The sequence below is a fragment of the Bos indicus genome, chromosome 5 (assembly GCF_029378745.1).
Source record: "Bos indicus isolate NIAB-ARS_2022 breed Sahiwal x Tharparkar chromosome 5, NIAB-ARS_B.indTharparkar_mat_pri_1.0, whole genome shotgun sequence".
NCBI classification, from domain to species: Eukaryota; Metazoa; Chordata; class Mammalia; order Artiodactyla; family Bovidae; genus Bos; species Bos indicus.
The window spans coordinates 65,924,422-65,937,875 of record NC_091764.1 but is presented as its reverse complement, the minus strand read 5'-3'; the positions used below and the strand labels follow the sequence as shown (position 1 = coordinate 65,937,875).

Genomic DNA, 13,454 nt, shown 5'->3' with positions numbered 1-13,454 from the left:
TAGGATTTGGAACTTGGAAGGAATACAGACAGCTCATTTTGTTCTTCATTCCCCTGGAATGAGTGTGTGCTGGCATCCTGAAGAAACTTTTAAGGTTATTATTTATAACTTAGCTTTCTTTTATCAAGCAGAAAAGACATACAGATGTGAAATACCTGCACAGAGAAGAAAAAAAATATTAATGATTTGTTTTTCACCTCAGAGACTCTTGTCACAAATGCATTTAGGTTAGTCTGCTGCTAAGTCCCTTCAGTAGTGTCCGACTCTAGCAACCCCATGGACTGCAGCCTACCAGGCTCCTCCATCCATGGGATTTTCTAGGCAAAAGTACTGGAGTGGGGTGTCATTGCCTTTCCGAGGTTAGTCTAGAACGTTTTAAGTTCTCTGTAATCAAGTTTTTATTTGACAACCATCATCTATTTACTCAGAGTATACTTTTCATGCCTTTTGATAGGTTATAATCTAAACACTAATGCCTGGACTATCTAATAAGCAGTATTTGTTTTTAAAAAAATATATTAAATCCATACTTGTGAGCCATAGTGTGTAAACAGAAAGCATCAGGGTGTAAGACAAATTTGACCTAGCTGCAGTGGTATTCAATTTCTATTCAGACTAAAGCTTTCTAAAATTCTAAAAAGACACTATTGAGTTATTATCAGTTGGCCTAAATTCCATTGAGAAGGTAGGAGCCATTCAATACAAGAGTTCTGTCATTTGCCAGTATCTTCTCCTGGGCATTACTCTACATTCCAGAATCTAAAACGTTGCCACATTCATCTTCTTAAGGTGAGTTCTTCCACTGTCCAGAGTTCCTGTTAGTTTGTAGGCATCCTGCTTTTCATAGCCCTCTAAGGTCTTCATACTTCTCCATGACTTTTCTGTCCTCACACTTGCACAAAAAGATAAACTTGACTAATCACAGCAGATTAATAATACCTACTTATGTTTGGCTCATGGTCAGCATTTCATGTAGTTAGTTCATTTAAACCACAAGCCTTATGAGATGGGTACTGTGATGATCTCATTTTACACATAGGGAAACCAAAGCTCAGAAAAGTTAAGTAACTTGCCCAGGTTCACACAGCTACTAACTGGAAAAATGGACATTTGTCCCCCAGCAGCCTACTCCATAGGCCTTACTCTTAACCCTAGCATTCTTGTTTCCCCATTTCAGTCTATCACCTTCGCATTTTTATTTCTGAATATTTGAACCCATCACATCTTTGAACTTCAGTTCCTCTTTACCCATCCCATGATCTAAATCTCCTCTACTCTCTCAGAAATCATCAGTGATATTTTTAACAAATCCAATGGGCTTTTCTTCCATTCTTAATCCCAAGGCAGCATTTATACTGTTGATCATTTCTGCCTCGAAACGCTGCTCACTTGGTCTTTAAAGCTGCATTATTCTAGCCATCTTGAACATCTGTGCATGTATATTTCCTTTCTCTTTCTCCTCTGCTAACTATTCTTTCACTATGTATTTATCAGATCAGATCAGATCAGTCGCTCAGTCGTGTCCGACTCTTTGCGACCCCATGAATCACAGCACAAATTGTTGTAAAGAGTATTTCTCACCTACACTGTACTCTTTATTATAATAGAGCATAAAAGAATGAAGTCCTTGTCACTGAGTTACACACTGACTTATAAGAAAGAAAAACATGTAAATACAGTTACACAGACTTTAAGTGTTGGAATCAAACATCTAGTTAAGTAAACTGATGACATAAAGAAGGATTAATCATATACACTCACAGCCTTCAAAGTAATCCTGAACTGAGATGCCCCAGACTACATTAGTGTGTTCTCTGAACCCTGAGATACCATGAAATCTTGTTTCAGACCTATTGGATATTTTATCAGTAGAATTATATTCTGTATGTGAAGATGAGTGAAATTTTGTAATTTATTTATATTACATGTATAGGGCTTATTTCCATGTGTATATTATTTCTGAATCCAGATTCTAAATTTTATTTTACGTCTAGATTTCTCCTTTGCAGCAGTGAGTCTACATGAAGCGTAATCCAAGAGTCTACCAGAATGTTAATATTACCATGTATAAATATAATAGGCTACTTTTTAAAAAGTATGACCCAAAAAAGCAAAAACCTGTGACCTAGATGAGAAATGAGAATGTTTATTGTAATCTCTATCCCAAAATTTATATCTTAATACTTAATTCATGATTATTTAAGATTCCTTTCTTCCATATGCTTTTAGTTTCTATTAATCTTCTCTATGTCTTTGAAATTTCACCCTACCCATCTCCTTGTTTTTCTTGTTTCCCTGACTTCAGAATGTTTGGAAGTCCCTGCTCTAAATTGCATCGACTCAGTATCCTAAAGGAGATCAGTCCAGGGTGTTCAGTGGAAGGACTGATGTTGAAGCTGAAACTCCAGTACTTTGGCCACCTGATGCGAAGAGCTGACTCATTTGAAAAGACCCTGATGCTGGGAAAGATTGAGGGCAGGAGGAGAAGGGGACAACAGGATGAGATGGTTGGATAGCATCACTGACTCAATGGACATGGGTTTGGGTGAACTCCCAGGAATTGGTGATGGACAGGGAGGCCTGGCATGCTGTGGTTCATGGGGTCGCAAAGAGTCGGACTTGACTGAGTGACTGAACTGAACTGAACAATATCCTAAAATCATCTTTGATATCTTCCTTTCCTATATGCAAGTTTTTCCAAATCTTTAAAGTTTTTCTTCACTGTCTCTAGAATACATTCCTCTTAGTCATTAATGTGTATTCTTCACCTTTCTATTCCCACAGGTAATCCCTATCAATCCTTAGCTTGTTTCTAAAATCTTTGGCTCTTCAATCTGATTCTTCTTGCCTACTTTAGTTAAGACTGACCTTTAAATATCAGTTTAACTGTGTCACTACTTAACTCAGAAACCTATAATTATAGAAAGGCAACACAATAGCAGTTAAAAGTATGGGCTCTTGAGTTAACTGCCTAGAGTCAGTGCCCAGTTCCACCACTTACTAGCTAAATGATCTTTGGCAAGTCACAAAATCTCTTCTCAATCACTTCTTCATCTTATAAAAAGGAAGCTTATGAAGATTAAAAGAGTGAACACTTATAAAGTCCTTAAAAGAAAACCTGATGCATCATAAGCACTCAGTCAGTTTCAGCTGCTTGTCATTGTTCACACGATCATTACTACTAAATGTAGTAGGTGGTGGTTCTCATTGGTCTGTCAGATCAAACCCAAAATTTTTGTTCTGTTTTGCTTGATCTTGATAAAAACGAGGCAGCCAGAGAAGAAAGGTAAGTCTGTGATCACCTATCTCTTAAAATTCTTATGAAAGTCTTCAGTTCAGTTCAGTTGCTCAGTCATGCCCACCTCTTTGTGACCCCATTGACTGCAGTACTCCAGGCCTCCCTGTCCCATCACCAATTCCCGGACCTTACTCAAACTCATGTCCATTAAGTCGGTGATGCCATCCAACCATCTCATCCTCTGTCCTCCCCTTCTCCTCCTGCCTTCAATCATTCCCAGCATCGGGATCTTTTCAAATGAGTCAGTTACAAATTACACAAGAGAGCCATGTAATCTAGAAAGCACCACGCAAATGCCAGTAATTAATAATAAAGTTACAGGGAATTCCTTGGCAGTCCAACGGTCAGGACTCAGTGCTTTCCCTCTCAGGGCCCAAGTTCGATCCCTGGTCAAGCAGCTGAGATCCCTCAGGCCACATGCACAGCCGTTGATAGTAGTAGGATTTCCCTGGTGGTACAGTGGATAAGAATCCACATGACTAAAGAAGCTGTGCTATTAACCCACCATGCTTTATTGCCTGTCCAAATTGAGGTCCAGACAGACTTGGCCCTTCCATAGCTCATAAGTTAAACCTGAAATTCTCAAGACTTTTGGAGACAGATTCAAAATCTCAAGTGTTTTTACTAGGTCCAAAATAAATCTTCCTGGTCTTCTCCCGTTTCCAGTCCTTCCCGACCTGTGACTTTACACAGCCCACCAGATCACTCCTCAATCTCATAACCTAGTCTTGTAGTAAGGAACACACATGGTGCTGTAGTTAGACCTGGGTTCAAACCCAGGCTCTGCCACAGGCTTAGTGATGAGATCTTCCACAAGTTACTTTAATCACTCTGCACCTCAGTCTCCTTTCTGAAAAATGGGATTGATGATAGCAGTTTCCTCAGATAGTGGTCATGACGACTAAATATTTTTATATATTACAAATTATACTAATACTGTATATATACAACAAATTATTTTTGTTGTGTATTTGTCACTGACCTCATCTTATTGAGAATAGTTTTAAATTCCACCTTTTCTCTTAAGAATCCCCTACTTTTAAAGACTGCCTGTGTTCTAAATAATTGCTCTTCCTTTTGCATCCCACTGTATGTCCCCTTAAATTATAGTCAGTTTTTTTTTTTTTTTTTTCATGATTCTCTCTCGATGGAAAGTTTCTAAAGATCAAGGATCATGTCATTTACCTTTACTGAACATAGCATGGTGTTTTATATACAAGTGTTTATATGGTTGATCTTCATTATTCACAGATCCTACATTTGCAAGTATGCCTACTCACTAAAATTTATTTGTAACCCCAAAATTAATACTCATCACTCTGACGGTCACAGACATGCATGGGGCAACACAAAATTTGAGTTGACTGATATGCACATTCCCAGCTAGGGCTGAATGAGGCAGTACTCTGCCTTCTTGTCTTAGCCCTCATACTGTAAGTTCAGTTCAGTTCAGTTCAGTTCAGTCGCTCAGTCGTGTCCGACTCTTTGCAACCCCGTGAATTGCGGCACACCAGGCCTCCCTGTCCAACTCCCGGAGTTCACTCAAACTCATGTCCATCTAGTCGGTGATGCCATCCAGCCATCTCATCCTCTGTCGTCTCCTTCTCCTCCTGCCCCCAATCCCTCCCAGCATCAGAGTCTTTTCCAATGAGTCAACTCTTCGCATGAGGTGGCCAAAGTACTGGAGTTTCAGCTTTAGCATCATTCCTTCCAAAGAACACCCAGGACTGATCTCCGTTAGAATGGACTGGTTGGATCTCCTTGCAGTCCATGGGACTCTCAAGAGTCTTCTCCAACACCACAGTTCAAAAGCATCAATTCTTCGGCACTCAGCTTTCTTCACAGTCCAACTCTCATATCCATACATAACTACTGGAAAAACCATAGCCTTCACTAGACGGACCTTTGTTGGCAAAGAAATGTCTCTGCTTTTGAATATGCTATCTAGGTTGGTCATAACCAAGGAGTAAGCGTCTTTTTAATTTTATGGCTGCAGTCACCATCTGCAGTGATTTTGGAGCCCAAAAAAATAAAGTCTGACACTGTTTCCACTGTTCCCCATCTATTTCCCATGAAGTGATGGGACCAGATGCCATGATCTTCGTTTTCTGAATGTTGAGCTTTAAGCCAACTTTTTCACTCTCCACTTTCACTTTCATCAAGAGGCTTTTTAGTTCCTCTTCACTTTCTGCTATAAGGGTGGTGTCATCTGCATGTCTGAGGTTATTGATATTTCTCCCAGCAATCTTGATTCCAGCTTGTGCTTCTTCCAGCCCAGCTTTTCTCATGATGTACTCGGCATATAAGTTAAATAAGCAGGGTGATAATATACAGCCTTGACATACTCCTTTCCCAATTTGAAACCAGTCTGTTGTTCCATGTCCAGTTCTAACTGTTACTTCCTGACCTGCATATAGGTTTCTCAAGAGGCCGGTCAGGTGGTCTGGTATTCCCATCTCTTGAAGAATTTTCCACAGTTTATTGTGATCCACACAGTCAAAGGCTTTGGCATAGTCAATAAAGAGCTACTTAGTATTCCTAAATGCAGGAAGACTGTGAGACGCCTTACGGAGAAAATACATGTTAGATAAGCTTTGTTCAGACATGAGTTGCAGTGCTGTTGCCTGTGACTTCTATGTTAATAAATCAATATGTATTAAATAAGATGTCTATAAACAGAAACAAGATTGTGTATTGATAAGTTGACAAAAATGTTGTGGTCAGAGACTCACAGGAACACAACCCTTTAATTTCCTTTAGGATCAGTGATTTGATAATTCACTAACTCAATGTTTGCAGCAACTTTATAAAGCCTTAACTACTGTGAATAACTCAACTGTGTATGTGTATATATATGTATATACTTAGAGTGAATCTTTATGCTCTTCTTCCTGGGGACTGTGTATAGTCATTTAAAATTGTACCCAGTTTTCTTGTGTCTTTCGTTTTGCCAGTTTCTTGTGAAGTTTTTTAATATTTGATACTCTTTTTTTCACCTAGGCTTATCTTATTTCCTTTGCATTTTACCTCCCTTTTGTAATATATACACATGTTTACATGTTACTGTATAAATGACATTGAATCTCTGTCTCCTTCTCAGATTTGACTAGTAAATTAGGTCGTTGAATTCTCTCTGTTTTTCTTACAGCTGATGGTTGCAGAGAAGAATGGAACAATTCGGTTTTATGATCTTTTGGCTCAACAGGCTATTTTATCACTTGAATCAGAACAGATGCCATTAATGTCAGCACACTGGTGCTTAAAAAACACCTTCAAAGTTGGAGCTGTTGCAGGGAATGATTGGTTAATTTGGGATATTACTCGATCCAGGTACTTCCTTAGTATATTTATCTATTATTTACCAAAAAATCAGTCACTATTGCTAAATGATCCATTGACCTATTCTTGTATACCTGGGCCACATTGTAAAGCAAAAATAAGACTCTCCTACAAAAGGGCCAGAGTTAATGGGCTTTTACATAACAGTCATGGGTTTTACAGATTTACTTTGAGAGTAACAGAAAGAATAATGCAGAGGAGATCTTTCATTGAGGGGTGTGTGTGTGTGTGTGTGTGTGTGTGTAGGTGCACGTGCACACACACAGTCATGTCTGACTCTTTGCGACCCCATAAGACTGTAGCCCAACAGGCTCCCCTGTCCATGGAATTTTCCAAGCAAGAATACTGGAGCAAGTTGCCATTTCCTACTCCAGGGAATCTTCCTGACCCAGGGATCCAACTTGCATCTCCTGCATTGGCAGGTGGATTCTTTTACCACTGAGCTACCTGGGAATCCATTAAGCAATGTTTGCTTATGTTTAAAAAAAAAATAAGAACACTGACCCTGTTAAATGATGTTGTTCTATAATGGTTCTAAATCATGTTCATATCTTCAGCTATTTTAATTCAGTACTTATTTGGAATTTTGTCACAGTTTAAGTACCTTGGGCATTGTGTCCTTTAAAGAGAAAATAACCCTGTAATCCTTAATTTAAGTTCACCTACCTGAGAACAACACATAATTCATAAGATACAAAATAATATCTTTTAGTTACCCTCAAGATAAGAGACCTGTCCACATGGATCGAGCCTGCTTATTCAGGTAATGTACCATTGTTGGGGGGGGGGGGGGCAGTTATAATTTGATTTTTGTATTTGATTACTTTGTTCATGCTGTGCCAACTTCTAGAATATGTTTCTAGTCCTCTCCTTTGCACTGAATTTTTCTTTTTTTCTGGTTATTTTATAAATGGATGTTTTGCTTTGTTGTTTTTTTTTTGTTTTGTTTTTTTTTTTTGGTCTGGATGAGAGATTGTTTTCCAATATTTTCTTTGAAAATGTTTATAAAATACAGAATGTTACTACTCCACTAATTCCACCTCAACAATTGAGAGCATATGCTTTTGTAATTTTTCTGCTGATAAAGATGTAAAATGTAGGTGGGCCCATGTCTATGCATGTAAACTACATCCATTATTGTCCTCAAGTGAGAACACACTGGATATTATAGACCTGTGGCTTTTTTTCCACTTAATGTGCTTGTTTTTCATTTCATTCATTTTTACATAATATTGCACTGTATAGTGTAGTCTTGGAAATTTACTAACAGAGACTAAAATCAGTAGAACATTTATTATATGCTGCTGCTGCTGCTAAGTTGCTTCAGTCGTGTCCGACTCTGTGCGACCCCATGGACTGCAGCCCACCAGGCTTCTCTGTCCATGGGATTCTCCAGGCAAGAACACTGGAGTGGGTTGCCATTTCCTCCTCCAGTGCATGAAAGTGAAAAGTGAAAGTGAAGTCGCTCAGTCGTATCCGATTCTTAGCGACCCCGTGGACTGCAGCCTACCAGGCTCCTCTGTCCATGGGATTTTCCAGGCAAGAGTACTGTATTTCATCAAATCTAAAATACCCCCAATGAAACTGTAGAACCTAAGGACAGTATTATTTTCTGTATTCCTAAGAAAAAAATGTATTCAACTAAATGTAAGCATGGCCTAGATTATAAGGTGAATCTTGATTTCAGAGATGTGAGCAAATACACATTTTTAAATCAACAAACTCTAGACTCACAGACATAGAAAACTTTTGGTTACAAAAGGGGAAAGAGGGGGAGAAGAGGAGATAAACTTGGAGTTTGGGATTAACACATACACACTATTATATATAAAATAGATTACCAAAAAGGATCTGCTGTATAGCACAGGGGATATTTTGTAATCACCTATAAAGGAAAAGAATTTGAAAAGAAATACATATATATGTATATATAAAATATATGAATAACTGAATAACCGTACTGTACACCTAAAACTAACATAATATTATAGATCAACTATACTTCAGTTTTAATTTTTTTTTCCCAGTTGCTAAAAATAAAACCAGCAAACTATGGTACTTAAGTCTAAAGGAGGTCATCTCAGAATTGGTTTATGTCATTAAGTATTCAGATCTTTCCATCTGTTATCCTCAGTGGCAAGGCTTTGACTTGGTGCTTCCCAGTTGCAAGATGACTTTCAGTGTTCCAGACACCATAGCCTCATACCATGTTGTCCAAAATAAGAGGAGAGGAAGGAGCCACTCCCCTTTTATTGGGGATTGCTATCTTTGCCTTATACCAATTGTCTCTTACCCCTTGGGGTCAGACACCCTGTGCCAGGCCCCAGCTGGGGTTTAGTTAGCTCAGAAACAGGGCAGAATGCCTGTTGGACAGCAACTAATAATATCTACCACACATTAAAGTATTAGCTAGACTTATAGCCTTTTTTTTTTTTTTTTTGGTCAAGGAATCTTTTTTTTTTCCCCTCATAGCTCCCCTACTGCACTTATTATTGTGGCACACTTGTTGCTGGAGGTCCATTAACACTTGGTGGTTCATTGATTCAGTGTATTCCAATGTCTGTTTTGCCTTAATACTTGAATATTTAAACATCTATGTATTCTAGGTGTTTACTTGATTCAAAGGAATTTAAACTCATGAGCTTATCATTTATTTTAAAACAAATATCAATAAGAATTTTAAATGTATTGGGTTTTTAATGTATTGTGCTGTGAAATATTTTTTGTCTGATTCCTTGTTTGTATCTCCTGCCATATTGTCAGACTTTTGGGATCTGCTGACTTTGTGTAACCCTGAAATTTAATGAAGTGACCCATGATAAGCAATTAATAAACATTCACAGAATGAGAAAATATTTATAGCTAACTTCCCTGAAATTCCCAGTCTGATGGTAAATCCATATTATCAAATTTAGACTTATAAAATTAGCATTTTGGTACAAAGAGAAATAACCAATTTTAGAAAACCTTGTGTTTGTGTATAGGATTCTGTACTTATTTTCATCCTTTGTCTTTTCTTAGATGGTCCACAGTTAATGAAAACTTATTTGCAACCACTGGTTATCCTGGCAAAATGATGAGTCAATTTCAGATTCATCATTTAGGACATCCTCAGGTAATGTGGTGATGTTTGATGGCATATGTGTTTTTAAATTTGTGTTTTCTACTTTTCCACTTACAGCTCCCCAGATTTGTAATACGTAAGTAACTAAAGGATTTATGAAAGAAGAGAAATTTCTCTCTTCTTTCATAAAAAAACATCAAAAAAGAGAAAGCCTTTTTTGATGTTTAAATCACCAATGGTAACGGACTTTTTGCTAATATTCACATACGAAGTATTTTATTTCTTCTATTTCCTCCTTCATTTAAATATAATTGTGCTTGCCTGGTTGGTTTAGACTCTGAAAATGTTTGTGTCTAGGCTGCACCAGTTATCCGTAGTTGATTTGTACACTTCATTCCAGTCAGTTACAAACAAATACTATGTATTTCACCTATGAGGGAGCACATTTTTTAATTCTGTTGCCACTATAAACAAAGACAGTTTTTCAACGTACTTCTTGTTTTTGAAAGGTAGTTTTTATTTATTAATGTTGGTGATGTATTGAACTTCTTTAATCCTTCACATATTTTATAGCCCATCCTCATTGGCTCTGTGGCTGTTGGATCTGGCCTTTCCTGGCATAGAACTCTTCCACTGTGTGCAATCGGAAGTGACCACAAGCTGTTGTTTTGGGTGACTGAAATGTAGAATAAATTTTCTATGTACTTAGATCCATAAAACTGTATTATTAGTACATATTTTAGAGAATTTCTTATTTTTATATCAAATATATACTGTAAGATCTAGAAATGTTCCAGTTGTTGGCTTTTGTTAAATAAAATATTGATGGTTTGAAAAATCATTTTCCTGTTCTATTCTATGTATGTGTGTGGTTTTCTTTTTTTTTTTTTTTCTAAGTCAGCTTTTAAGACTATGACTAACTCAGCAGCTCTAGGAAAGAGAGATGATTAGGGAAGCTTAATGCTTTTGATTTTATCACAGGATTTTCCAAACTGTATCTTATGTTCTATACCTTAAATATATGCTACTTTCCTAATTCTCAAAGACATAAACATTTACAAAAGGGAAAAAAGGCCTCTCCTTTCACCATTATTCTGGAAATTGGTTGAATGTATTAAATGTATGTGTGGGTAAATGTATAGGCATTTTCTGTTACTATATACATACACAGGAGACATAAGAGACGTGTGTTCAGTCCCTGGATAGGGAAGATCCCCTGTAGGAGGAAATAACAACCACTCCAATATTCTTGTCTAGAAAATTCCATGGGCAGAGGAGCCTGGCAGGCTACAGTCCATAGAGTCACAAAGAGTCAGACACAACTGAGCGACTTTAACCTCATAAATATAGGAGTCTTATTACAACTTTCTCAGTAATTATAAAGGATTACTATTCAATTTAATATAAGAAATGATTTTCTTATATCATGTTATCAGTCTGCTTATTACTATATACTAATTCCTTTTGATTGGGTGTCTCATCATTCTCAGAACATTTGGTATATGGGATAAAGCTTACCCTAGAAAATAACTTATGATGTAATAACGTTAACAATCTCCACCTTTTATAAATCTTCACCATTCTTAGCAAAGTTGAATGTTTTTGAGATGGCACCTGGTGGCAATAGAACTACATGCACCCTCTTCACAGTCATTGAAGTAAACATTGTTTAAGGCAGCCATGTCATGTGATCTAGTCAGAAGCATATAATACAGCTAAATAAATTTCTACAAACTCTCCATTCCTACAAATTAATGCCCTCTCTGAAGCTGCATTTCCACCTATAAAATGGAGATGGGAATCACTGTCTCATGGAGTTACTGTGAGGATTAAGTAAAGGTGAATGAAGATACCTAACATGTCCAGCACAGATTTGTAAGTAATTTATTTCAGAGATGAATAATTCTTATTTTTGAAGAACTGGAGATTAATGCAAATAAATGTTCAAGTTTTCTTTTCATAAGACATCTTAAGTATCTTATGACACATCTTATGAAATCAAAATTATCTTTGAGAGATACAGAATTGTTACAGGTAAATTTTTTTTTTTTTTTTTAGTAAAATCTTGTAATCATGTACATGTATAAACTGCTACATGTGTTTAATTATAAGGAAAAGTTGTATAGCATAGCAGTTCAGTTCAGTCACTCAGTCATGTCCGACTCTTTGCGACCCCATGGACTACAGCACGCCAGGCTTCCCTGTCCATCACCAACTCCTGGAGCTACTCAAACTCATGTCCATCGAGTCAGTGATGCCATCCAACCATCTCATCCTTTGTTGTCCCCTTCTCCTCCTGCCTTCAATCCCAGCATGGGGGTCTTTTCCAGTGAGTCAATTCTTCACATCAGGTTGAATAGCATAGCAGTTCCCAAGTTAAGTATTGAATACAGTAAAATATTATTACCAAATATTAAAAATATTTTACCCCTTCATAAGTAGATTTTTAACTTAAGGCAAAGTTGAAGGAATTTTGACATGGTTACCTTTTACAGTCTCTGTGAGGGGATAGAGAACCCTAAAAGCGTGAAGATAGACCAAAGACTTTGTAAGAGTTTGTCATTTTAGGGTGTATTTCAAAAATGATAAATTGGGTCAGTATATTTGAAAATTGTCTTATACTTAGGAATTGAGTGGACTTAGGAATAGAGGTTGGAGAAGTATGTTGGGGCTTGGGTATTGGGGTATCTTGGAGATGGATCCTCTGGAATAAGGGCTTACCCATTTATAAAAGTTATCCAATGAAACTACCCACTGGGCCTGGTGTCTGTAGGGAACATACTGGGGGAAAACTCATGGTGATTGTGTGAATACAGTTCTGCCAAAGAGAGGCAGGAAGTGTTACCCTCAAAAGAGAAAAGGTGATTACATCTGTAAATTAAGGTGACTCTGAGATAAGACATTCTCAAGAAATGAGAGGGATGTCTTTAGCCCTTTGGGAGTGGTATGCATTTTATCCTGAGTAAACTTGAGACTATTTCAGATCCTAAAAGGTGATGCTGTGAAAGTGCGCACTCAATATGCCAGCAAATTTGGAAAACTCAGCAGTGGCCACAGGACTGGAAAAGGTCAGTTTTCATTCCAGTCCCTAAGAAAGGCAATGTCAAAGGATGCTCAAACTACTGCACAGTTGCACTCATCTTAACATGCTAGCATGTTAAGTACTGCTCAAAATTTTAAGCATCTTAACATGCTAGCATGTTAAAGTACTGCTCAAAATTTTCCAAGCCGAGCTTCAACAGTGTGAACCATGAACTTCCAGATGTTCAAGCTGGATTTAGAAAAGGCAGAGGAAGCAGAGATCAAATTGCCAACATCTGTTGGATCATTGAAAAAGCAAGAGAGTTCCAGAAAAACATCTGCTTTATTGACTATGCCAAAGTCTTTGTGTGGATCACAGTAAACTGTGGAAAATTCTTCAAGAGGTGGGAATACCAGACCACCTGACCTACCTCCTGAGAAATCTGTATGCAAATCAGGAAGCAACAGTTAGAACTGGACATGGAACAACAGACTGCTTCCAAATAGGGAAAGGAGTACGTCAAGGCTGTATATTGTCACCCTGCTTATTTAACTTCTGTGCAGAGTACATCATGAGAAATGCTGGGCTGGAAGAAGCACAAGTTGGAATCAAGATGCTGGGAGAAATATCAATGACCTCAGATATGCAGATGACACCACACTTATGGCAGAAAGGGAAGAAGAACTAAAGAGCCTCTTGATGAAAGAGGAGAGTGAAAAAGTTGGCTTAAA

The 13,454-nt window shown here is 37.6% G+C and overlaps 1 protein-coding gene across 1 annotated transcript in view; it reads left to right on the top strand.

Moving 5' to 3' along the window:
- Window positions 1-10,542, top strand: part of NUP37 (nucleoporin 37) — a 52,055-nt gene extending 41,513 nt beyond the window's left edge. The window contains exons 6-10 of the mRNA XM_019961179.2: window positions 4-94; window positions 6,447-6,628; window positions 7,350-7,400; window positions 9,659-9,752; window positions 10,275-10,542. Coding sequence (XP_019816738.1) covers window positions 4-94; window positions 6,447-6,628; window positions 7,350-7,400; window positions 9,659-9,752; window positions 10,275-10,388 — 532 coding nt within the window. The 3' untranslated portion in view covers window positions 10,389-10,542. The remainder of the gene's footprint in view (window positions 1-3; window positions 95-6,446; window positions 6,629-7,349; window positions 7,401-9,658; window positions 9,753-10,274) is intronic.
- Window positions 10,543-13,454: the final 2,912 nt, after the last annotated feature.